General features: G+C 39.5%; 1 protein-coding gene across 1 annotated transcript; it reads left to right on the top strand.

Annotated features, from left to right (window-relative positions):
- Positions 1 to 940: 940 nt before the first annotated feature.
- Positions 941 to 26,242, top strand: LOC127186314 (leptin receptor-like; the record flags this gene model as incomplete). Its single annotated transcript, XM_051142736.1, is given in 10 exon segments — positions 941 to 1,075; positions 3,303 to 3,517; positions 5,935 to 6,125; positions 7,448 to 7,543; positions 8,704 to 8,813; positions 9,132 to 9,229; positions 10,117 to 10,190; positions 25,412 to 25,995; positions 25,998 to 26,205; positions 26,208 to 26,242. Coding segments are annotated over 10 exon segments (1,746 nt in total), but the record flags the coding sequence as incomplete, so codon positions are not given.
- Between the last annotated feature and the right edge of the window lie 239 nt (positions 26,243 to 26,481).

Below are 26,481 nucleotides of genomic sequence, written 5' to 3' on the forward strand. Positions count from 1 at the left end.
AAAGTCTCAGTAACTCACTCAGAACTATGTTTTTCATGTATTACTAAAACTCAGTCAGAAGTGAGATTTTACCCCATGGTACATAGCAGCTGGAAACCAGAGGATTGCTGGGATTTCAAACCAATCCTTGGCACCATAATGAATTCTAGCTCAACCATAGGTACACAGTGAGAACTCATCTTGAAAAATTAAAAAATTAAGCAATTAACCCATCAAAATCAACTCAATGTTTGTGTCTTGGACCACGGAATGAATTCGTGTCAATCACTCTATTCTAAGTTCTTTTTCTGGATGGAGATCTGCCGAACTCTATCTGTCAGAGATGTTTTTCTGCGAGGTCTCTGTGTGGGGGAGAAAAGCTCTTAGGTTTCTTGTCATTGTTTCTGTCTTTGTGTCCATGTTTTCCTGGATCCTTGTCCTGAAAACCAGTAACAGTCAGAGTCCACCCACACTCCTGCAGCTGTCATGGCAGAGGAGCTGAGTGCAGTGCGGTGGACTTCATTAAATGAAAACGAGCCCCACTGGGGTTGAGGCTGAGGGCAGGTGAAGACCCTGGGCAGGAATATGGCTCTGTGGAGGAACAGCTTTCAGGAAGCTTCTCAGGGATCTTCACCTGAAATGCTGCTGAATCATGTTTAGAGAAGTCAGTTTTTTCACTTTTACCATGTGACCCTGTGGTGGGAACCACTGTGCTTTTCTGCTTGACAATGGGCAAGGAGCTGCACTACTGGGCAGTAGAAGAGGTCAAAAGTGACACCCACAGGCCTCAGACTAGAAAGATGTTGAAATATGTGTGCACACAACAAAACGCACTGTCCTGGACATGATGTTCATTTGGATAGACTGACTTTAGGACAAATGTGATCTGTCTAAATGTCGGTCCCACCACCAACCCTCTACATCACCATTTCCTATATCCCATCTCATGTTCTCTCCTCAGGTTTCTGAAGACCCTCCTGAAGACTTATCTGTCATTCACCGTGAGCTCTCCCAGTCAGAGTTGGATCACCTGTCCCAGTACCTGGACTTCTGTGAGCTCAACCCTCTAAGGCTGAGGGCTGCAGTGCTCTATGCTGTATGAGTTGATCCTTTTGGAGCTCTTCTGTAGAGATTCACAGATATACTTGAACATTTAGGATTGGAGCTGCATTGGGTAGGAGACCCTCACTTCATTCTGTCTTTCCTTCCCTGAGTTAATGATCCCAGCTCATCAAGGTCAATATCTCTGATCAAGACATCTCCATGCCTGTCCTGAAGCAGCTTCATCTCCACTCATCCAGTCTGAACCAGTCTATGCAGTTGTTGTTCCCTTCTCCTTGGAGTGCTGTGACAACATGGGTGATGTCCTCATAGGCACACAACACTACATATTTGAGCAAACTCAAAACATCATAGGATGAAGATTAAACCTGAAAGCACATAGATTAAAAACATTCATAGACTGGAAGATTCCAGGGGGAAATACAGACTATGGCTAGGATATCTCTGGCACAATTGTATGAAATTACCTCACTCAGGGTAGCAAAGAAAAAGGCCTAATTAACCTTGGAAGCGAGTTAGGAGGATGAAAGATGTGAGACACTACATAGACAATTTGAAGTTGTGCATTTCTTCCAGGGATGCAGGCTAACAGTTATTACATCTGTATATGTTTACCTTGGAATAGAAAAATTAGGAAGATGAATGGAGGTGAGCCCATTTTTCACTGCTCTCCTGGAAGGCTTCAGACTAACTAGAGAGCCAGCCAGAATAATCCTTGCAGTCACAGGTTTGAATTAGACATCAACATAAGCTCATGTTAAGCTTAAAGAAATATTTATAGATATATGTATGTCCATGGGGCCTGTATATATGCATATACTCTTGAGTTTCTATGGTAAGATGGCCTAAAAGAGAAGACAGTCTTGGAAAAAGGAATATTTTTCACACTATTATCCTGTCAAGGAAATCAGGAATTGAGAGAAAAGTTCATTTTAGGCTTAGGGCGGTAAATGTACAGGTGAGCCATTAACATCCTATGATATCTTTGATTTTTTTTTTACTTATGATAACAAAAAAAATATTAACACATAAAAGGGCATGGCTGTTTTTTCAGATAATATAAAACTGGTGTTTCCTTATAACCTTTTTTCCCCTTATGGTGTTTCCTTACATTATACCTCCACCCTGCCACCAATGAGGGCCTGCCACTGCAGGATACATGTGTCTGTGTCAGTGTTCTTCCACCCTGCCATCCATGAGGGTCTGCTACTGCAGAATACTTGTGTCTGTGTGAGTGTGCCTCTGTCACTTGTGACTTGGAGACATCTGTTCTAGTCTGTTTTTATAAAACTCAGCTTGTTATAGTTTTCTAAGGGACTGGGCAGCATTCAGTTTTACCTGCAATACAGGTGAATGTTATTGAGAAATGCAGGTCATGGCTGGACTCTTCTCAGTGGATACGCAGTATTGGAGTGGCTATGTTTTTTATACAGGAATCTTCCATAACATGGTATGATTTTTATATATATATATAAAACTATGGGACCAAAATACCCAGAGTCGCATACACTGCCCAGAAATCTTCTGTTATTTGTTAACCTTCAAGGTTTTCATTCATCTGTTTTAAAAGATTTGTTTATTTATTTCTTATTAATACAGTATTCTGCCAACACACCAGAAGAGGGCATCAGATCTTATTGTAGATGGTTTTGAGACATCATGTGGTTGCTGGGAATTGAACTCAGGACTGTTGGAAGAAGAGAATGAGTCAACTCTCCAGCCCCATTTTGTTTGTTTGTTTGTTTGTTTGTTGCAAAAAACTCTTCTTGCTCTGTACAGTCTTTCGAGCATATCGTGGAAGGAACAGTGGCAAGTTTAATTTATTTTGGTTCTTGAAATTGCGATAAACACCTGAGCTTGATTCTTCCTGAGCAGAGCCTTTGCCTGCTTGTTAGACGAGGAACCTTCTTATGTCAGTTTTTCTCTGTGTCTACAGTGGAAATTCTTAGTGTTTCCTACGTATTCTTAGTATGTCAAATGTCTTACTCATGTTCTCACTTTATTGTCTTCAATGGATTTAGTCACTCGGTCTGAAGAAAAAACGAAGAGGAAAATAATTTCCCTATGCTACATGCCTTATAATTGCTGCATTGCGCAGTTTTCACTCTCCTCTGCTCCCCAACCCCTTATTGCTTGATTGGGCAGTGCCTGCCCTGGTCTAACTCCTGTTTCCTCTTAGGAATGTGTTGTAAGACTTCCATGCTCTCCATTCATATGACCAATGTGGTCTGTGTGCTAATTAAGTTTTGTGTTTACTGCAGCCCCTGATGAACAATGCCTCACTGTGCAGTATGAGGAGGTATGTGGTGCAGCACTATTCGGCCCACAATGGGACATGTTCAGAAGACGCAGGAAAGCAGACCAATCTCACCTTCCTGTGGGCAGAGCAAGCATACACGGTCACAATTCTGGCCATCAATTCCATTGGGGCTGCCCTTGTCAATTTCAACCTAACTTTCTCAAGGCCCATGAGCAAAGGAAAGAGATGCTGAGGGGCGGCTGACCACCCCATTTATTTATTTTTATGTTGGTTCATGCGGAACTTCTTGTTCCTTGTTATTATTTCAGCCCCACTATTAGGCAGTGATGTGGCCTGCTTGCCACATCTTGTCCTATAGCCCTGCATTCACATCATTCTTGCCCGCTCTCCTATAACTCCTCCCATGAACCCCCTCCAAAATTCATAATCTCATCTTTATTCTTTATTACGCATATAAACATAACTTACTGAGCCTGTTCAGCTTTGCTCTTTTGTACATGTGCCCAGGGCTGACCAATTGGGATTAGTCAGTCTGTGAGGAAACTCGTCCCTGGAGAAGACTGCCTCTTCCTCTCTCAGCAGACCTTGATCACCTATAGCTCTTCATCTATGAGATGGCCATGTGGAATGTCCCCTGTCCACACTGGCATGTCAACTAGTGTTGTCATTTTTATTTTATTGGTTTTATTCAGGTAGCCATATTGTTCAGAGTTTATGTCCAGGGGAACCCTAAAAACAGTATATGTCCTGAGCCTCTGGCTCCTACAGTATTTACTTCTTCTAGTCCATGATTTTTCCCTGAGCATTAGATGTGCAGGATGTACTGCCAGTGTATTAGTTGAGCTTGGATACCCCCTTTTAGTATATAACCTCTGCACAACCCTTCTTGTCTAAATTATCCTCTGAACAGTCTAGGATCCACTTTCATACTCCTCTCTTCTCCATGTGAGAAATACATTGCCAACCAAAAACCAATTATGTACATCTGGTAGAATATATCTGAAATGGCATTATTAGCAAAACAATATTCTAGACAATCTAATACTTAAACCATTTGGAATAATAAAGGTGGGTCACTCTCTAAATATTAGAATATAGAATATTTTATATATAAATATAAATTATTTTGTTATATATATTATTTTATAATTATTTGCTATTTATTATGGTATATATTTGCATGAGATATACTTTTAATACTTATATATAAAATACTATGCATTTTAGTAGTAGCATGATAAGCTATATGGACTCAAATTAATTGCTGAGACTTGGAAACTGTTGTGAACTTTGTGAGTAGTGAACACCTCACCTTCATTAATGTTGGTATATTTGATTGTTCTGAGCATTGATACATTCCATTTAAATGACAGAGTATGTATGTAGAGTTCAGAGCACAACTTGTGAGAGTTAGTTTTCTCCTTCCCACATGTGTGTTCTAGGAAACATAATGCAGGTTGTCAGCCTTGGTGCTGGAGCCTTTTCCTTCTGAGGCATCTTGCTGACCCAGGAGTCACACACAAAAGGATCTTCTAATCTAGATTGTGTATCAAAAATATCATTTAAATGGAAAATACTCATCTTCTGGCAACTCTACCAACCTGCTAACCTTTCCAAGAGTCACTTCTTTCATGAAGTCTCTAATTGCTTAAATATGTCATATTCCTTCTTTAAAGTTCAGGCCACATTCTAAAATTTAAGGATAATTTATACTTTTCAGTTAAAATTATCACCATATGTCTTTGTGAGTGTGTGCATGTTTATGGGCATGCATACTACAGTGAGTGTGTGGAGGTCAGAGGACAACTTAGTAGAGTTGATTCCACCCTCCACCTCTGTGTGGGTCCTGGGGATTGAGGCAGAGTCTCATTGTGTAGTTCCGGCTGGCCTGGAACCCACTGTGTAGATCAAGCTCACGGAAATCTACTTGTCCCTCTGTTCTGTCAGTACTGGGACAGAAGGCATGTGCCACCGTGCCTGGACAGGAGTATGATTTTTGGAAACAAAGTGAACAGGCGCTTGATCTTGGGTTGAGGGTAGAGAAGCCATCTTAGGAAAATAATGTTGGTTGCAAACTAAATTTCCTCCCCTAGGATTGGGGTCGGGGAAATCTCAGTTTCCAGCAGATGCACATCTGGTCTTTTTTTCACTTTTCAGGGGAAGAGGTAAAGTAAAAGAAGGGTGGGTTGCTTCTGCGTGGAGAAACACACTCAGTCAAGAGTGGGTTAAGATGGCCTGTGTGAGGGTCGCGTCAGCACTATAGGAATGGCCTCTTCATAAGTGGAAATGCACTGAGACCTTGTGAAGGGGCTCTGCCAAGAGGATTCTTTGAAAGTGTCACTAACCAGTGGGAGAGAAGGGCAGGTTGGATTTGGAGAAGATAGCTAATAGACTTGTGTGGGATTGCAGCTCAGAACAATTTTGACTCTATCAAAACTCCACGTTTAGATTTGAGGCGGAATCCCTCTTCTTCTCCATGTCACAGACTCCTTGCATTCTGCTCGTGTGATTTCCATGCTGTTTGTATAAATCCTCTGGCTCCTCTTTCTTCTCCATTCATCTGCCATTTTTCAAGGCTGTTACTAGATTTTCATTTATCTTGAATTGAAAACAACCTCCTTTTCCTCCCCTTCAGTGAGTGTTGTGCAGTCACTCAGTGCTTTCTTGCTGAGCGGCAGGTGTGTGATCCTGTCCTGGACACTGTCACCTGCTGATTACAATCTATTATACGTGGTTATCAAGTGGAAGAATCTTAATGAATATGATGGAATGAAATGGCTTAGAATCCCTTTGAACGTCAAGAAGTATTATATCCATGATATGTGTCCAGTACTTTTCCTGGCTTAGTATGGCACTAGAGATGGCAACTCAGATAATAAATTGGTTAATGACAACCTCAAAATGAGGGCGCCAAGTGCTAACAACTGAATTATAATCCGATTGCCCCACCAGAACATTTGCTGAATTTCTGTGAGCGCTTTTCTTTTATATTTTATGCAGATGCAATCAGATGTCTTAAATTTTCTCCCCAACCCTTTCTGTCAGAATATGTGATGATCGTGTAACCTTTTATAAGTGTATATGAGGTATTTACTTAGTTGAGCTCATATTGTTTCTGTCTTGCTTTTTAATGTCTTCTAAGGTCTAATGCCAGATTTCCCTCCACCTCAGTATCCAATTATAATGCCATTAAGCAGTGAGGGGCAGGCTATGTTAGAAGTCTGAGGACTCTGAACCTGCTGATGTAGGTCAGTGTTATTATTGCAAGAGCAGTCAGTTACTCTGAGAGGTAAAGCCAACAGCAGTATGAGCTGCAGGCATCTAGAATTTGGCCTCAAGATGAATTTATTTGTACAGTCCAAACAAGGAACAAAGGTCACTGTCACCGCTATAGCTGGTTACTCTATACTGTAAGCCAGAGAGATGACAGATGCAGGCTTCTCAGAGCCCTGTCTCTTATGGGCTGCAGGTATTATATCATTAGTATTTGCAGGAATCATTGCCAGATCTGTCTTGGATATTGTGCAGATTGTCTTTCTCCATGTATTGAGATGCTCAGATAAAACTAGAGAAATTCTTTTTGAGTGATATCTGCGGATTACTTTCTTTTTCGGTTTTTGTCCGAGACAGGTTCCTCTGTGTAGCCTTGGCTGCCCTGGACTCATGTAATAGACCAGGTTGTCCTGGAACTCACAGAGATCCTCCTGCCTTTGCCTCCCTGAGTTCTGGGATTACAGGCATGTGCCACTGCACCTGGCTTTGCAGGCCATTTTCAATGGGGAAAATGAAGTTAGCTGAACTCCCTTAGGAAGAGAGAATCCTCTCTACTCTCAGGATGACAGGAGAAGGGAGAGCCTGATGTCCTAAAGTAGGAAACTCAGGAAAAAAGGAAATGTGCTTTGAACTTGAACAAACTGGCTCATATTGGCACATGCCCTTGGAAACCAGTTATTTGTATCTAAGAGTTTTGAAAACTTACTTGAAAACCGATATCATTTCTGGCAAACTTGGAGTGTTTAGGTTATTTTTGAAATTCCTGTAGTCTTAAGTCAATCCTGAAATAGTGACTAGTGTTGGAACAGCGTAGGCTGCAGTTTTTTATATAGATTTCATTCTTACTTAACATGAGCTATATTTTCTTTTCAGATAATTTCATTCCCATTGAGAAATATCAATTTAGCCTTTACCCAGTATTTATGGAAGGAGTTGGAAAACCAAAGATAATTAATGGTTTCACTGAAGGTAAAAATAAACGTATTTTTCTTTATAAAAAGTATTTGTGTGTGGTGTGTGTGTGTGTGTGTGATATTGATGTTCTGCACATGTGCCTCACACCCAAGTGCAGACCAGGGGACCACCTTTGGTACCCCATCCCTTCTACTGTAGGTTCCTGGGATTGAATGCAGGTTGTTGGGCTTGCATTGCAAACGCTTTCCCTGATTAGGTGTCTGCCAGCCTTACTTTACTTGTTTTTTTCTATGTGCTCCCTGGTTTGTCAGCAGTTATGCTATCATTGGATTAATTTCTTCCTTAAAGGATCATGGAAGAGCTGAGATTTTTACCTAGAGGTGTCATTGGGTTGTTCAAGGTATTTCTTTCTTTCTTTCTTTCTTTCTTTCTTTCTTTCTTTCTTTCTTTCCCTTTCTCACTCTTTCTCTCCCTTTTCTTTCTTTTGTCTGAAAATTGATCATTAAATTCACCGAGCACGCTCTGTTTGGATTACTGCCCTTACCCACGTTTTAATTTTTTATTACCTTTAAAGTTATTAAATCCAAGTAACTCAAATAATGGAGTTTCAAAAGAGAAATTTGTAGTTGCTTCAGAATAATATTTATTACTCAACAAGTATTTGTTGAACATTGTTCTAAGGACTGGAGACCAAATGGTGAACATAAGACTGTCTTTGTGGGACTTAGGACCCACTGCTACACAAGAAGTGATGATCAGGAAATGTGTTACTTAGATACAGCACCAGGAGAACGGCAAGGCCTTGAGGGCAGATACAGGACATGAAGACGAAGTTAAAACGTGGTGAGGAAAGGATGGAGGTGGTCCTTCTGTGGGCTCTTGTGCTTGATCAAAGCTTTGAGTATGGAAAGGAAAATATTGCGAGATATGGTGCCATGTGTCACACTCTGAGGCCTTAAGCAGCAAGGACACCAGTGTGTCTACATCTGAAAAAATGAAGATTGGCAGATGCTGTCAAGAGAGTCCACAGAAGCAGAAAGTGAGTTCATCATCGCATCTTTAACTGGCGTTCAGCCTCATAGAGATAAAAAACCATTAGACGGATAGGTCTCACAAGTACATAATTCTAAATCAATGTTTTGCTAGATTTCAAGCATAATATTAGTTAAAACAACTATTAATGTGGACACAATGTATTTTTATTTCTCCTTTAGAAATACTTATTTTAGTTTTTCCGTTTATGACCGCTTGCCTAAACATATGTCTGTGCATCAAATGCATTCCTGACACCCCCAAAGATCAGAGGCATCAGAGGCAGAGCCAGGTATCCTGGACCTGGAGTTACAGATGGTTGTGAGCTGCCATGTGGGTGCTAGGATGTGAACCACAGCCCTCTACAAGAGCAGCCCGTGCTCTGAGGCCCTGAGCCACCATCTCTGCAGTTCCTACTTTCTTCTTTTTAGTTTCTCTGTGTATGAAGGTAATATAGACATAGTGACATTAGCATATGTGTATGTTTCTGTGTGTTTTGAAAGTAATATGAACATGGTCAAATTCAAATGCCTGTTCTGTCCATGATTTTACAGAATGGTCTCTGTAAGTGGCTGGTTATTTGACTCACGTCTCTCTCTCACGGGATAAGGACAAGCAGAAGAATGATGCAAGGCTGTATGTGATCATACCCATAATTATTTTCTCCTGTGTCCTACTGCTTGGAACACTGCTAATCTCACACCAGAGGTACTGCACTTGGTTAAGGGCTTGTGCCATAATGAGTATAACTTAAGTGTATTCAAAGTCAGTTATGATATGTATGCTCAACTCATAATATTAACAAATATAAATGCATTAAAAATGCTCTTATGTGTGTTCCATATGCAATTAACATGACACAAAAGAAAAGGTTGTTTTCGGGAAATGACTTTCATCTTGATATGACAACGTACACATAAAGGCAGAATTCAGCTTTACATCCCCCCCCCATACCTGGGTGGTGGTGGTGCACACTTTTAATCACAATACTCGGGAGGTAGAAGCAGGTGGATCATTGTGAGTTTAGGGACAGCTTGGTCTACAGGACTGCCAGGGATACATAAAGCAGCCCTTGTTAAAAAACAAAAGACAAAAACAATAAGAACAATTCTGTATATGCATTCAGGAATCAGCTGTCTCATAACAGGAAATCCCATAGTGTTATCTTAGGTTTGGTAACAGTGGCATTTAGAGCTCTTCAGTCTGGACCGGCACTTTTAGTGAGATCATGATGGAGAGAAGACATTGCAATCTGAGCTGGTGCTTTATTTGAATGGGTAGGCCGGTGTGGGGGTGGAACCATGCCAAGTGGGCTTGTTTCTCATATCCCATGTGATGGCCATTTAAAATGTTTTCTAAGGAAAACCTATGCAAGGGAGTTACTTACTGAAGCATATAGCTTTCAGTATAAGGAAGTTGGCTGTTAAGTTGCGCTTCATGAGCATTTAGTGAACACTTTAAGGAATCAAATGTAGTCATGGATGTGGCCCTAATGAGCTGAGCCAGTGGACCAATGCTGATTCTGTATGTTAACTGTCAATGTTTCTTCAGTCTGAACATTTCTGTAATGACAGTCCTGTATTTCTCCTTTGCAGAATGAAAAAGTTGTTTTGGGAAGTTTTTCCAAACCCCAAGAATTGTTCCTGGGCACAAGGACTTAATTTCCAAAAGGTAACTTTTTAAGTATTTTAATTTTTTTTTTTTTTTGTTTTTCGAGACAGGGTTTCTCTGTGTAGCCTTGGCCATCCTGGACTCATTTTGTAGACCAGGCTGGCCTCGAACTCACAGTGATCCGCTTGCCTCTGCCTCCCAAGTGCTGGGATTAAAGGCCTGCACCACCATGCCTGGCTCCACTTTTTAAGTATTTTAACCCAGAATATCTAAGCCTGCACTTTAGATGACATATGACTTATAGATTTTTAAATATCTTTAAAAGGCTTCATTTTGCTCTACTAATTTTTAGCAAGTCTGTTCCTCATTTGTCCTTAGTAATAGCTGGCTGTAGGCATTGCATCACAGGAGACAAAGTTCTGCCCCTTATCCTATGAGAGTTGACAGCACATCTTTCTTTCTTCTCACAATACATGAAAAATAAATACTACAACAGAAAGTAACAATACAGATGGAGAATAGATAGTTGATTCTTTTTTTTTTTTTTTTTTTTTGGTCAGTATAAATGAGCTGTCTTTTTTCAAAAGGCTTAGAATCAATATAAGTCTCTACTATATAATATCCACAATTACAACAATATTTTTAGACACTATAATTTTCTTTCAGGACACAGCATAATAAAACTCACAGTGAAGTTAATTTGTAGGGGAAAGAAAGTGACCCTTGTGGCATTTAGAGGTCTTAAGTCTCAGTTACTGTTTTACGTTACACTTTTACATATTTATGCATTGTAGGCTATTGCTGTCTTTGTGTTAACCCTGGGGTCTTCTGTCACCAAAAGCAGAATTAAACAACAAAACAAAACAAACAAACAAACAAACAAAGCTTACACTCGTTAGGTACATCATTTTAGGACCAGGATTAGCTTCCCCATTTGGAGCTTATCCTAATAGCAACTATTCCAGATGTTGGCATGGCCTTCGGGAGAAGTAAGTTTCATCTTCTAGCCTGACAAAGGTATACAAATATAAAAAAAATGAAACAAAATTTGTGGGAAACATCTGGCTGGAAAGAGAAGAGAGAAAATAGAATGCTTTTAAAAACTCTCTTCCATTTGTTTAAAATGCTGTTTGCAACTCACTAAACAAATCTCTCAATGTTCAAGTGGCATATGACTTGCAGTCAACAGAACACTGCTTTTGCAGCTTGTCCATTAATGAACAAGCACACACTCTTGTACACACCACAAAGAGCTCAACTGGTTGAATCAGAGTCTTTGATCAGATGGAACAACACCCTGTTTTCAAAGGGACAGCTATTCAGCTTTGCATTCAATCATTTGTTCTGTGGACTCTTTGATTTTCCTAATGTTGGCCTCTGATGCCTCAGCTGGGCTCTGCCACCCTCTAACCCTCGACTTCTTTAATTTTAGTAGTGTTCCCGATTTTTTCAACTAACAAAATATTATTCTTTTCTCTTCCACTATGAATCTATATGATAGCATTTTCACATATGAGTCATTCTTGTGTTTGTTCAGTAGGCATAGAGTGAGTATCTATAACTAATGAGAGATCGCTGCTAAACTCTAGGTGAACAGATTTTTAAGATGTTCTTTCTGTTTAAGAAATAAGAGTCAGGCTGAGGAGAGTGGCTAGGGATAAGTTGAAAGCATAAGAACTTGTTCTTTGATTTGTTTTTGCTTCTGTAATGATTGTTCATTTTTCACTTACATATTCACTCATGTTGTCAGTTTATTAATCAATAATAGTACTGAAAACCCGTCTCCCACCAATCATTTTGCTATACCTTGGGACTATATTGATAAGAAGAACTGTGTATGTACCAGAAATATATCATCTGGTGGGGAAGGTAAACACTGATTAGTTAATCATTAGACATCACATTACAGCCTTAAGCTGGTGTGCTGAAGGATAGGATGTGGGAAGCTTGACTTAGAGTACGGATGGGTATGAGTGGGCACAGATAAGAGAGTAACATATGCCCTGGGTGTGGTGTTGCACACCTGGAGTGCACACCTGGAATATGTATCAGGTTTTGTAAGGCTGAAGAAGAAGGATTATTGTGAGTGCCAGGCCAGCCAGGGCTACATAGTGATTTTGTGGACAGCATGGGCTATATAGGATCACTGTTTCAACAAACAAGGGATGGCAGGGGAGGTGGGAAGGAGAAAGATAAAAGTAAAAAGTTAGAGAGAGGAAAGAAAGCGAGATTGATATTTGAGTCTGACCTGTCTGATGACTAGCCCTCACCTGGCTGATGAGGAGTCCTCACTTGGCTGATGAGTATTCCACACCTGGCTCTGGGATGCAAGTGTAGACACCCGGCATGGTCAATGACTACTGCATTCTCAAACAGGAAATAGAGCAGACTAGATGCATTTACCTCTTAAATATCAATTTTTATTTTTCAAAATAAAAATAATTAATTCCCATCTACATAAGAATCCGAAAATGTCACTATGTGCACACAGATCAATTCAGGGTTGTCCTCATACTGCCTCTTAAAAGGAAGCTGAAGCGCTCTCTCTCTCTCTCTCTCTCTCTCTTTCTCTCTCTCTCTCTCTCTCTCTCTCTCTCTCTCTCTCTCTCTCTCTCTCTCTCTCTCTCTCCCCGGCATGGCACAGTTGGCATTTCACCTTCATACTACTGTGAAAAAAGAATCTACTTTTCACAAAAGACTGAAACAACCAGAATGACCTCAGCAAATATCGTTTGAACCTGTACCAGATAAATGTTTCCTCCCTTCCAGATAATGCCTGGCAGAGATCAGAGGTGAATCAGTGAATGCCTTTAGACTCTGGTTTACCTGGATGTGACACTGCCACCCACCACTGTCCCCCGCCTTGGAGCTAAGTGTGGTGCATTATTCAGTCGGGTATCTGGAAGATATTTTAAGTACATTGAAATATCACCCTAAATTTTCAGTCAGGTAATTCTTAAATGATTAAATAGATATATTTGTGTGTGTGTGCACGCGCACACGTGCAGGTACACACAAATGTCCAAGGAAGGTCCCCATAGGCTCCAGAGCACGAACTGACAGTTGTGAGCTGTCTAACGTGAGTTCTGGGAAACACACTCAGGTCCTCTTGAAGAGCAAGCCTTGTTAATTGCTTAGCCATCTTCAGTCTCTCAAGAGTAGATTAAAAAAAAAAGACGTGGGTTGTAAATATTCTCATTTATGAGAGATTCCTTATTACCTTTGCAAATACTCTTTACTTTCTCATTTCCAATACATGTTGTCACAGTTTTTATATATTTCTTGGGCGTAACAAAGATACACTCTTAGGAATGAATCAATATGCCAGGTGGTGGGACACGCCTTTATTCCCAGCACTCACGAGGCAGAGGCAGGTGAATCTTTCTGACATTGTGGCCAGCCTGGTCTACAGAGCAAATTCCAGGACAACCAGAGCAACACAGAGAAATCCTTTCTCAAAAAAACAAAACAAACAACAAAAAATGAACTAAAAATGACAAATAGGCTGGAAGGTGGGTTAGTAGTAGTCAAGGCTGACCACATACTCAACAAGTATTTATAAAAACTTGGATTCAAACCCAGGTTCATTTTAGAAAGTGAAATATTTGTCATCTATTTCATATTGGCATTGTGTCCTCTAATGTGGTTAATACTAAATCACAAACTCAAAGATAGAAGAGATGGTCAGTTGTATGTCACACATATTTTTACAGATTGAAAAACTGTAAGTATAGGGTCTGACTATTTCTAAAAGCAATATATGGGAAAGACAAAATTTTCTTTGTATTTACAAGTGAACACGGGGTCAGCATCTTTAGTCATGAGGGGAATGCAAGGCCACAGGGTGCCCTCCACAGCTTGTGGGATGCCCATCACAGGAAGTACAGAAGCACCATACAGCAGGGACACTGAGGCTTTCAGACTGCTCATGGCGATATAAAAGCAGGAAAGCCCTTTTAAAGAGTCTGGCAGTTCTTCCCAGCTTAAATTAGGACTCAGCAATCTATCCAAACATTCATAAAAGATTTTTCAATAATAAAGAATTTGAAAAAATCAAAACGACCTTCAAAGGATGAATGAATAAAGAAAATATGGTATATCCAGCTGGGCATGGTGTTGCAGGCCTGTAATCCCAGCACTTGCAGAGGCACAGGCATGAGGATCTCTGTGAGTTGTAGGCCAGCCTGGTATACAAAGTGAGTCTACGACACCAAGGCTACCCAGAGAAACCCTGCCTTGAAAAACAAAGCAACAAAACAAACAAACAAACAAACAAAAAAGGCAAAAAAGAGATATGTCTAATTCAAAAACTAAAAAGATACTGCAAAACTAAAACAATCCAAATTGTTTCTAAAGTGTATTTTTAGTATTTAAATACACACACACACACACACACACACACACACACACATATATATATATTTAATACAAAATTTTTATTTAATTTATTCTTCAAATCCTGATTTGAAAGAACACTACTTTTTACAAATGTGTTCTATACCTGTAAGTCCTAGACATCTAATCTCATCTTTAAAGTATCACTAAAATTAATTTTCTCAATCTTTTAACATTTTCCTTTCCTCTGGTTTATAATAAATCAAAAGCTATACTTCCTTGGTCACTGTGTTTTTTTTTTTTTTTTTTTTCTGTAAAGAGACATTATAAGAGACACTCTTTATTTATTTTAAGATTTTATTTTATTTTATTTTATTGGCATATACCTTTATATTATTACAGGTAAGTAGAAAAATTACATACAGCAAGAACAACCACAAAACCTTCAGGGATCCCCATAAGCTCATAGCTGTATCATAATCAAAATGCGTTCATTCGGTCCAAATTCAAAACACCCTATAGTCTTTCATAATCTCCACCTTATGTCAAAGTCCCTCTGGAAAATCAAAATCAGAAAGTAGATTATGTATTTCCAACACTCAATGGCACATTCAGAATGACATTCATAAAGAGACGAAAGAGAGAGAAGTGAGGAAACATTGGAACAAGCCAAGATTGAAACCCAGCAGGGCAAGTTCCAAACTGTGCATCTTCATGTCTGATCTCCATCTCCTTTTAGTTCCATTCACTAATGCACTTCTCTCTCTTGGCCTGGCTCCACACCACGTTGGCTGCTCCTCTTGGAAGATCTCCAATGACTCTGGCATCTCCAACATCCCGTGTTCTCTGACACAGTCCTGGCTTCACCTTCACAGCTTCACACAATGGCCTCTCTGGGCCTCCATGCATGGGACTGCCCCATCTTATGCCTGGTCTCAGTGCTTTCCTTAGATTTGGAAGACGATTCTGTAACTCTTTTCCTGTATCCTTGCTGCTAAAGCTGAGGCTGCCAACTTCTACTTGTGGAGCTGCAAATTTGACCCCCTCTTGTATTATATTTGGAGAAGATTTCAGTTGTTAATGGATCCCTTTTTTACTTAAGCTTAGCTGGGTAGGATCTTGCTCTGAGATTACTACTCCCCTAGTTCTCTTTAGCATCAAACTAAATAAAATAGTTCCTTTAAACATCTTATCTCCTTGAGTACAGGGCTTGGCACTAACCTGGCTGCTCTTTTTCTCTTCAAACCACCCATTTTCAGTGTCTCTTTCCCTCACTTGCTTGGTTTTTATTGTAGATCTGCAAAAGAGTGATCATTAAATAGCCACGTGACCAGTCAATACCAGGTTGTCCTGAACTCTTCTCTGCCAGCATCATTAACCTAAAACTCTTCCTAGTCCCCATCAGATTCTTAGGACAACACAAAAAAGTATCCTCATTTATTGCCAAGGTTTTACAAGAAGGTGACAGACCTCCTCCAACAAGGTTACACCTAGTTAAAAAAAAAGGCAGCTTCTCCTAATCCTTCTAATCATCTTCACACAGTTCGTCAACAAGGAGATGATGCAGTATATGAGCCTCTGAGGCTCGTTTCCATTTAAACCAGCACATATGCTAAACTAAATATGTAATTTAAAGGTGTAAGTGCTAGGATTTTAAAATATTTTTGAAGAAAAAAATGAGAATTGGGAAATGACTCAGTATGTAAGCTTCTTACCTCGCTGAAGAGGCTGACTCTGAACCACTGCTACCCACGTAAAGCTGGTGTCTGCATCCCCAGTGTTCTTAGAGTGTGTAAGTGCCCAGGACCAGACAATTGCAGGAATCTTGCAGGCCAGAAAGCTGGTAGAAGCAGTGGTGAACAACAAAGAGACCCTGTCCCAAACGAGGTAGAGGACAAGAATGGATGCACAAGGTTTCTCTCTAACTCCCGTATTCAAATACTAGCTCTCAAAAAAGGTTTCTAAATAACACGTTGAGCCTGATAATAAGCAGTACAGTGGTACCATGTCGATAACGATATTTCTCCCAAGAGAATACTTCCTTCTCTGTTTAAAATTTCATATGGTGAAGACAACAACAAAGTAGAATAAAGGATCTGAGGGGTCGTGTTTCATGGGAGAACACTTGCCTAGCATGTGCAAGCTGTGAGCTCAGCCTTCAGCATGGAAGGAATAATCCCTATGTACTAACATGGTGCCTTAAAACTAACTAACTAACTAACTAACTAACTAACTAACTAACTAACTAATTAACTACCAAAAAGCAAGGATAGAGAGATGGCTCCAAGGTTAAGAGAACTGCAGGCTCTTCCAAAGGTTCTGAGTTCAAGTCTCAGCAACCAATCGGTGGCTCACAAAGATCTATAATGAGATCTGGTGCCCTCTTCTGGCTACTGTATACATAATAATAATAAATAATTCTTTTAAATATACAAAAAAACCTATAATGTAATATCTTTAAAGTTTCTGTATTTATTTCTTTTCTCATAATAGGAAGTACAGAGACAGTTTTTTTGTCTTCCTCACTGCCCTCTCCCCTTCATCTCTGGATCATTTTTTCTGAGCGTACACGTGTGTGTGTGTGTGTGTGTGTGTGTGTGTGTGTGTGTGTGTGTGTGTGTGTGTGTTATAATCTGCTTTGTGCTTTTGGACTTTCCTACGTGCACTCAGGTTTGTCTCTAATGAGCAGAAATACTTTGAGCAATCCTTAAAGTTGGCATACTACCTCTGTCATTTCAGACTCTGCTGAGCTGTCTCAAGGTTGACAGGGCTTTGTCCAGGCCCCCAGAAACCCAGTGGTTTCTCCATCCTGTGAACACAGCCTAATGACCCCCATCCTTCCCACCACGTGGGAGAGCTCATCATTTGCCAGCTTTCTGTTTTCTGAGCAGTGCTCCACCATGGCTGTCAGGAAGCACGGCTGCCAATGTTTGTTCTGTTGCATGCCTTGACATTTCCATTTGCTTTCTTAAGGATTTGAAAAAATATAAGTGTCTAGCTCTTGCTTCATCCCACCCACAAATAACAATACTTTCAACTGTGTGCTTTTAATCTTTTTGATGTGTCACTTCTATGTCTCCAAATGCTGTCTGCTCCTAGAAATGCATGTGGCTGCTGCCACAGATTCACAGGCAATGGGGATTTAATCACCTGCTCACTGGTCTGTAACTTTTCCAATTCTCTGCAACTTTAGAAAAACTTCATCTTTTTTTTCTTCACAGAGAAACTCTTTGAACTACCATATATATATATATATATATATATATACCATATATATATATATATATATATATATATATATATATATATACAAATAATATACATAGAGATATAGTTTCTTTTTTTCATTTTTTCTCCGTTTTTAAATCTTTATATATTGTCACTACACTGTACCTTATTTTGTATATGGGTTAATTATTTTAAACCAAAAAACACATAAACCACATTTATGTTGTTTTTTAGTGTAACTTTTGTTCCTTGAGGAGCTAAGTATTATAATATGATTGCTACATCTCTCTTTTTAAAAAGATTTATTTATTATTATGTATACAGTGTTGTCAGTATGTACACCTGCAGGCTAAAAGAGGGTATCATACCACACTATAGATGGTTGTACGCCACCATGTGGTTGCTTGGAATTGAACTCATAACCTCTGGAAGAGCAGTCAGTGGTCTTAACCACGGAGGCATCTCTCCAGCCCTGATTGCTACATTTCTTGTTGGTTCCAGTGTCAAATAAGTTTTGTTTGTTTGTTTGTATGAATGGGAAGCCTTTCTTTTGATCAATTCAATGAAAACAAATTTTAATTGGCTTCATTTTCCCCTTTTAGGGCTTCTTCCTTTGTTTCTGTTCCTAAAATTTCTTATCTACCTATGTATGAGTATACTATGTATTGTCTGTCTGCCAACCTAACCACTTGTGTTTATATTATATACATTGTTTTATACAGGCCATTTCTTGTCTTCATTGGAGACTTTGCTGCAGAAATCCCCTTCTCATCTCCACTAGACTTCAGTAGAATGGATGTAGGTTATTAATCAGGCACTGGCTTCTAGCCAGAGCTGTTTCTCAGATTTCTTTTCCTCCTCATCCTTGGTTAGATAGCCTCCTTGTGTGGCAAACCACTCTCGATGTGGTTTATCTAAGCGTTTTTACTGCTGTGAAGAGACACCATGATCATGCTACTTTTGTAGAAAAAAAGCATTTAATTGGGGCTGGCTTACTGTTCAGACATTTAGTCTGTTGTCATGGTGGGAAGCATGGCAGCATGCAGGAAGTCATGGTGCTGGAGATGCAGCTGAGAGTTCTTCTTCCAGATACTCAGGCAGCAGGAAGAGAAAGTGACACTAGGCATAGCTTGAGCATTTGAAACCTCAAAGCCCAGCCCCAGTGACAGACTTCCTCCAACAAGGCCTTGACTCCTAATAGTGCCCTCCCTATGGGCCTGTGGGGGCTATTTTCACAAAAACCACCACACTCTCCCCTTCTTTCCATCTGTCCTTCCTGGTAATTTGTGGAATATGGATTTCTTGCCAATAGTACACATCAGCCTTTCTTGCCTTCCTATCTGGAAGCTGATGTTGCTTCTGTGGTGTCAGATGGCTACTCACACATCTCCTCCTTTCTGTTTTCTTGTAGCTTTCCCTTTTGAAAAACATTCTAGTTTTGATATTCTGAAATTTGCTGATTAATGTGTGCTTTTCCATTTGACTTGTGTAAAGAGTCACCATTCTATCTCTTGTCAGCGTTAAAACACTCCACTATTTCTTTGCTCATTTCTTTTCTCGTGTCTTTTTCTTTTTGCCGCCTCTATATTTGTTGGCTCTTAGACCCTCTTGCATAACTGGAATTTTCCTTTAATTCTGAGGCATTGTTACCCTCCATTTTCCAGTACAGTTGCAAGATTGTTACAAAGCATGGCACTATCTTCACTGCCAAGGGCAGGGTAAGAACCTTCTGTTCTGGTTTCATGCCTCAGTCTTGGAGAGATACCAATTATAGGACTTTTGTTTTAAAATTCTTGCGCAGCTTGATTTTATTACCTCAGAATCTCCCCCAAATGTCTTGCAGTCCTTTGCTTTCCACTCATGTGGGATGAACCAGAAAGGCAGGGGTGGTGGGATTGCTATCCCATGCACAGAGCTAGTGTCCTAGAAATCTACACTCGGAGGTGGCAGTGTTCCTCCCTCAGAGGTTTTCGAACAAACCGGTCGCTTTGGAAACCCAGACCATTTCTTATGCAAAGGCATTTTGCCAGCCATTTCTATCCCTTCTGGGTTCAGCAGGGCTGACTAGCTCTCTCTGCAGTGGCTACCCATGGCAACCATGGCCTGGTCTTCAAGCTCTCTTTGCACATTTTCTCTGATGTGTATTCTTCTGATTGTTCTCCCTGTGTAAAAATCGAATTTGAGATATTCGTTGTATTTTTTTCCTTCTTAGATCATGTGTATTCCATTTATTCTCATTCTGGCATGCTAGCAGACTCCCGAGATGAGAACAGCAAGGGCATCCATTCTGCTCTCTGGAATCGGAATCCTCTGTGTACCCAAGAGTCAAACTCTTAGAGGTTGAATCATTGATGTAGTAAAATATGTTACAGTATACCTTCAAAGCACTTGCTTTTTCTGTGATTCCAATTTCATAGCATAAAAGACCTCAACATTCCTCAATTTATTTTGTATGTTTGCCTATTATTTTTTTCTGCTAAACCCAAAACACCTGTTTTATCTCAACTTTAATTTTTCCATATAATTTCATTTAAACATTTTCAAATAAATGTTCTTATTTAAATAAAAACTTTGCAATAAATAAAACACTGCACACAGAAATTAACAAGACTGCAAATCTATAAAATTAAATGAATAATAAAATTAATGTAAAACCAGTCGCTTGTCCGAAGCTCCATAAAGAGACTATCAAGCCTGGTGGATCTGGACCCAAGGGTGGGGGTGGGGCTGCACAAACTCATGCACCAACCTAGGACATTGCTAGCAGAGAACCTTGACCCCCTGCTCAGATGTAGGTGATGGACAACTCATTCTCCACATGGAGAAGGAAAGGGGAGAAGGGGGTACTACCTCTGAAATGGACTCTGGTGCCTGTGATTTGATATCTGTCCCTTGTTGGAGAGGTCCTGTGGGAACACAGAGGAAGGGAATGAAGGCAACCCAGATGAGATCTGATAGGCTGTGTTCAGATGGTGAGGGAGGAGGACCCTGCCAGTCAGAGGTCTGGGGAGGGGAATAAGGCAGAAGAGGGAGGGTGGGTGGGAACAGGAAGATAAGAGCAAAGGGATTATAATTGAGATGTAATGTAAATAAGTTATAAAAAATCAATACAACACAGTTAGAACTGGCAATTGGAATGGACGCTGTAAAGCTTCACTTTAAGTTATTTGTTTTACAGTATTTCAGGTGTCCTTTCTTTTCCTTTTCTTCTTTCTTATCTCTCCTTTTCTCTCCTCCCTCCTCCTCCAGGCCCCATTCCTTTGTGTACCACACCTTCATCCGCAACCCTGTTCCTTCGTGTACATCCATTATCTTTTTGCAACAGTGAACTAAACAACTCACTTTAGGAATGCTAAATGTAAAACTAAGAGTCCAGAGGAACTTTTCCTAGGAACCTAGAGGGTTCCTAGACTTTTGATGTGCTGTAGGGCTCTAGACAGACAGCCTAACAATGGCAACTCTGGGTCAGAAGCATCTGGAAACAGATAGATTCTCGTTGGAAATGTATAGAAGAACAGGGTAAGTCTTCGTCAGAGTTTTGTTTAGAGACAGACAATCTCTGTCAGTCATAGCACTGGCCTAGCAGCATGTGACTCACTATCTTTTATTTTCTTCTTCCTTCATAGTGCCAGGTTATAAGGGGCCAGGAGAGACTATGAAGTAGTCAGGCTAAGTCTACTTCAGTGGTCATCTGCTTCAATGGCCATCTACCTCAGTGGTCAGGCCAAGGGTGATGAAGGTCACTCTTCCTTTTCTGTTCATGCTTTGGAAATGCTTTTTATCTTTTACTACATTGTAAAAAGTGCTGAGTCGGGGTCTTTGCTTTGTTCTAGTTATCAGTATAATATTAACCTACTCATTTTGCAGGCATCAATCCATGGTCCAAGAAATGGAAGTGACTTAGATCAGAAAATTTATTGAAAAATGCATGTTTTAGAGTTCATGATAATGTCTCTGCGATTCCACTTTTGACTATTACATCACAATTATTTCTGAAAAAGTCAGCATCCAAGCTGGGCAGTGGTGGTGTATGCCTTCAATCCAAGCACTTGGGAAGCAGGGACAGGCAGATCTCTGAGTTCCAGGCCAGCATGGTCTACAGAGTATATTCCAGGCCAGGCAGAGCTACAGAGAGACCCTGCCTCAAATACTACTACTACAACAACTACTACTACTACTACTACTACTACTACTACTAGTAATAATAATAATAATAATAATAATAATAATAATAATAATAATAATAATAATAATAATAATAACGACAACAAGAACCCAAGGCCATTGTGGCACTTTTGAATAAAGTTTATTTTCTTTTATTATGTTTTTCTCTTCATTCAACCCTTAGTCTCTTGTACCCCTCAAACTTTTCAGTATAACTGTTGATTTCATCCCTTTTTAATTCATATTCATTGAACTCCTGTTATTTTACCTACTCTGCTATTGATACTGCAGTCTTCCCTGCTGGAGAGATCAGTCTGTCCTTAGGGTATCAATGGCATCCAGAAATAGAGTGAGATAGGTCCCTCCGGACACTGGCTCCCCTCTTTTCTAAGTGCATCACTGCCATACAGCACAAGAACTTAAAGCATGTGATCACGTAAAGACAAAGGGTTGGAAATCATTTATCTTTGGCTTTCTGAACAACCTCTTTATTTTGCTTTCTTATTTTGTTCTATTTTGTTTAAACAGCGAACGGACATTCTTTGAAGTCTCTCATGACCACTACAGATGAAACCACTCTACCAACTTCCCAATAGTCCATAGAGTATTAGAAGATGTTTACACTTTGAAGGAAGGAAGCAAACCTAAACTATTGTTTGAATTACTAAGAAGTAACATTTGATGAGTTTAGTAGAGAAGCGTACATTTGTGGCCACGATGTAGGTTTGATGTAGTACAGTTGGGACATACGCTTGATTTTCAGGGCATTTAAATTTTAAATTTAATATTCATGGTCTCTGCTTTCTATTTTTTATTTTTAGTGTTATAAAATGTTAATGGTGGTGCGCTGGAAAGATGGCTCAGAGATTAAGAGCACTGGCTGCTTTCCAGAGGTCCTGAGTTCAATTCCCAGCAACCACATTGTGGCTCATAACCATCTATAATGAGATCTGGTGCTCTCTTCTTGCTGGCAGGTGTACATGCAGGCAGGGCACTGTATACGTTATAAATAAATAAATAAAATATTTTTAAAACGCTATAAAAATGTTAATGGTGTATCTATTGCTGTCAGAACCTACTTTGTTGCATATCACCAAATATGGTAGATAATGCTGTAACTAAGTGAATTCTAATAGGCAATTTCTGACACAAAATTTTGCAAAATCTCCACATACAAATTGCAGAGAAGGTATTCAGTTTTTGTTTCTATGTGTGAAAAGTTCCACATTAGATTTCTTTACAGACACATAATTTCATGAATGTGAGTATTCTCTTGCATGTATCAAACTTGGAATAATCTAGGAGTTTCAGTTTTCTATAGTCTTGAAAATGGCTTAAGTTCTGACTTTGGTTTTAGTTTAAAGCAGGCCAGCAGTTGTATTTTGTGATGATTACAGAGCAGTGGGTGCTGTGCTTTATATCACAATAACCCATGCACCCAGGTCAGGTTTCTCAGAGCAGAAAAGAGTGCCAGACACCATAAGTCTAGTTTATTTTCACTGAGTTACCCAACACTTCTGGAAGACAGGGAAGTGTACAGAGAAGTGGAACTTTCTGGAGTTTTATAAATGGATCACAGTGAGGACAGGTTCTTTCTCCCTGAAACATAGATCACCAACAATGTGTGTGGTGATATTAACATAGTGTGGGCTTTAAGGCTTACACTCAAATTCAACCAAACTGATGGACACAAATAATTTTAAATTTAAGGTCTGTGGGTCACTTAGATGTGATTAACAATTCTATTTGGATCTTAAAAATTGTTAAATTAAGACACTACAAAGGCTGTGCCTCCCCTTTTCTTCTTTATTTCCTATTAACAGACATCATTATCATAGAATGCCTAACTGTGAATTTATGAAGTTTATTTTTCAATTATCCTATCAATAGGGTGAAATATATTTTGAACACATAAACTTTTTAGAAGTTTTCAGACCACTGATGAGGAACAGTTCAGTAATATGTGGTTAAAAAAATTAAAAATAAAACCTTTCACCAGAATGCTCTTTTAGATGGCCCTGGTCTGTTCTACAATTAATTACTCAGTAGGAAGCTTTAAGGACCAGGAGTATATGAGGCAGATACTTTGGGGGAACACGTATGTGCATGACCACATGCTGTGTGTTGTTTCTGTTTTTCCATATTGATAGAAAGAAGATAATGAAATGAGTAGGTCAGATGCTGAGCTCTCTTAAAAGTTTAGAACAATTTAGGTGTATAAGTCGTTAAAGAATGATGGGAAAAATACAATGTTTGAAGGAAATCACAAATGGGTAGTTTCTGTCAGAAACAGTGGAAGTAGGATCAATTCTCTCACCATATATCATTTAGTTACAGTTATTTTATCATTCAGTATTTTAAACCTTCCATATGTCTATGCTCTTATTATATTTAGAATTCAGTATATTTATTCCTTTATGGTTTTAATCACTAATATATTTCAGATAAGAGTTTCCAACTGCTGTATTTTTATATGAGATATACTTGTTATTGTAAAGAACATTTGAATATGCCATTATCTCAGGGAATAACTCAGAATTCGTTTAATTAGCTTAAAAACTGTAACACTTAAAGGCTAACTCACATGTATGGTCTATGAACTGAACACATCTTCTATTTAGTTGTGATAACTATCTGGTGTGATGTATCTGCAGTATTTTTACAGTATTTTACAATTTGATGTGTTTCCACTGTTTGTACTCAGCTTTTCTGCACACAGATTTTTGATTTGTAGCTGTTGGGCAGAATTTCGTTGTGATGTAACCCTTGTTCTTATATATAAAAAACCCCCACCAGGTTGCACATTTGTCTTGCGTGTTTTGTCTTCATTCCATGTGTTCCATAGGGTGTTTCTTTACATGAAGTTATGTATAAGAATAAGTGTTTCCAAGTCTGTTGATGTCTCTCTCACAATCATTATATTCAGCAAGTTGGAACCATCACTTCGTATTTTCAGATAGCTTCCAGCAGGTTCTCACTGTGACCAAACGCAGGTGTGATGTGTCAAGTCAGACACTGTCCTTCCACCTTTGCGTCTTATCCTTTTGTACAAAGTAGTTGTTACTACTTTCTTTGCAAAACTTGTTTTGCTTGTTCTGTTGCATTCCAACCATTGTTTTAATGCTTGGAGATTAAAGTTTTATTTTGTAGAAACAAAATTTACTATAAAATAGAGTGACTTTTCAGAAGCATGTATTTTCCAGTCACAGTAACCAAGCTCCCCCAAGAGCTAAGCATGTGCAGGCATGGCTCACTCACTTGTGTAGCCTATGACCATGATTAAGTATCAAATTTGTTTTTACTCATGAAGAGAAGTCTGCATGTTTATGTTCATAGCATTTGGAGAACTCAAGCCCCAGACTTTCTTGTATGATTTTGATAAACTAAGACTGACTCTCCTTTCTGATTTTTGATATTTTAAAATTTCAGCCCTAACTGTGTCCTTTGTGGTTAACTGATATACGTTGGTTTTAACCTTATATGCTTGCCTTTCTACAAGTATGACAGAATAAAGTTGTAACTTACCGAGCTTTAAACTGTGCCTTTTCTTTTAACCTGAAACATTTGAGCATCTTTTTACCATGCATGCAGAATCAGGGATATTTGGTCCTCTTCTTCTGAAGCCTGAACCCATTTCAGAAGAAATCAGTGTCGATACAGCTTGGAAAAATAAAGATGAGATGGTACCAGCAACTATGGCCTCCCTTCTTTTGACCACTCCAGAACCTGAAAGGGGTTCTATTTGTCTTGGTGACCAGTGTAGCTGTGCTAACTTCTCTGGGGCTCAGAGCACCCAGGTGACCTGTGAGAATGAGTGTCAGAGACAACCCTCGATTAAATATGCAACATTGGTAAGCAACTCCAAGCCAGTTGAAACTGATAATGAGCAAGGGCTGATACATCGTTTTGTCAGCAAAGGTTCCTCCAGCAAACACTCCCCCCTGAGAGCATCTTTCTTGGGCAGCTCCTGGGAGATAGAGGCCCAAGCATTTTTCCTATTATCACATCAGCAACCCAGCATGATTTCCCCACAACTTTCATTCTCAGGGTTCGATGAGCTTTTGGAAATGGAGGGAAATTTTCACGAAGAAAATCATATTGAAATATCTGTTTATTATCTAGGAGCCAAGTCAGTAAAAAAAAAAAGAGAGAGGATGGTATGTTTTTGACTGACGAATCAGGAGCATTGTGCCCATTCCCAGCCCACGGTCTGTTCAGTAACATCAGAATCCTCCAGGACAGCTGCTAACACTTTGTAGAAAATAATTTGACTTTAGGGACCTCTGGTAAGAAGACCTGTTTACCATACATGCCCCAATTTCAAACATGTTACACTCATAGTCATAAAAGATGGAGACTAAGATGTGTGACTTGACGGTGTAATCTCATTCAAAAAGTCTCCATCTTTGTGTTCCAAGAGAGCATATATTCTTTTGTTGTGGATGATGGAGGCAAATGTCGGGGTCTACTTTGAAAATGATTATTTCCAAACTAATTGTGTGTATCTTTTCTCAATATACAAACAAACGATGTGAGGAAGCCCTCATGAGTCTAGTGATATAGATGGACTCTTACTGACTATACTCTCAAGGCACCCTGGGAAAGTCTCTTGTTTCTAGCAA

This window comes from Acomys russatus, unplaced genomic scaffold, assembly GCF_903995435.1.
Source record: "Acomys russatus unplaced genomic scaffold, mAcoRus1.1, whole genome shotgun sequence".
NCBI classification, from domain to species: domain Eukaryota; kingdom Metazoa; phylum Chordata; class Mammalia; order Rodentia; family Muridae; genus Acomys; species Acomys russatus.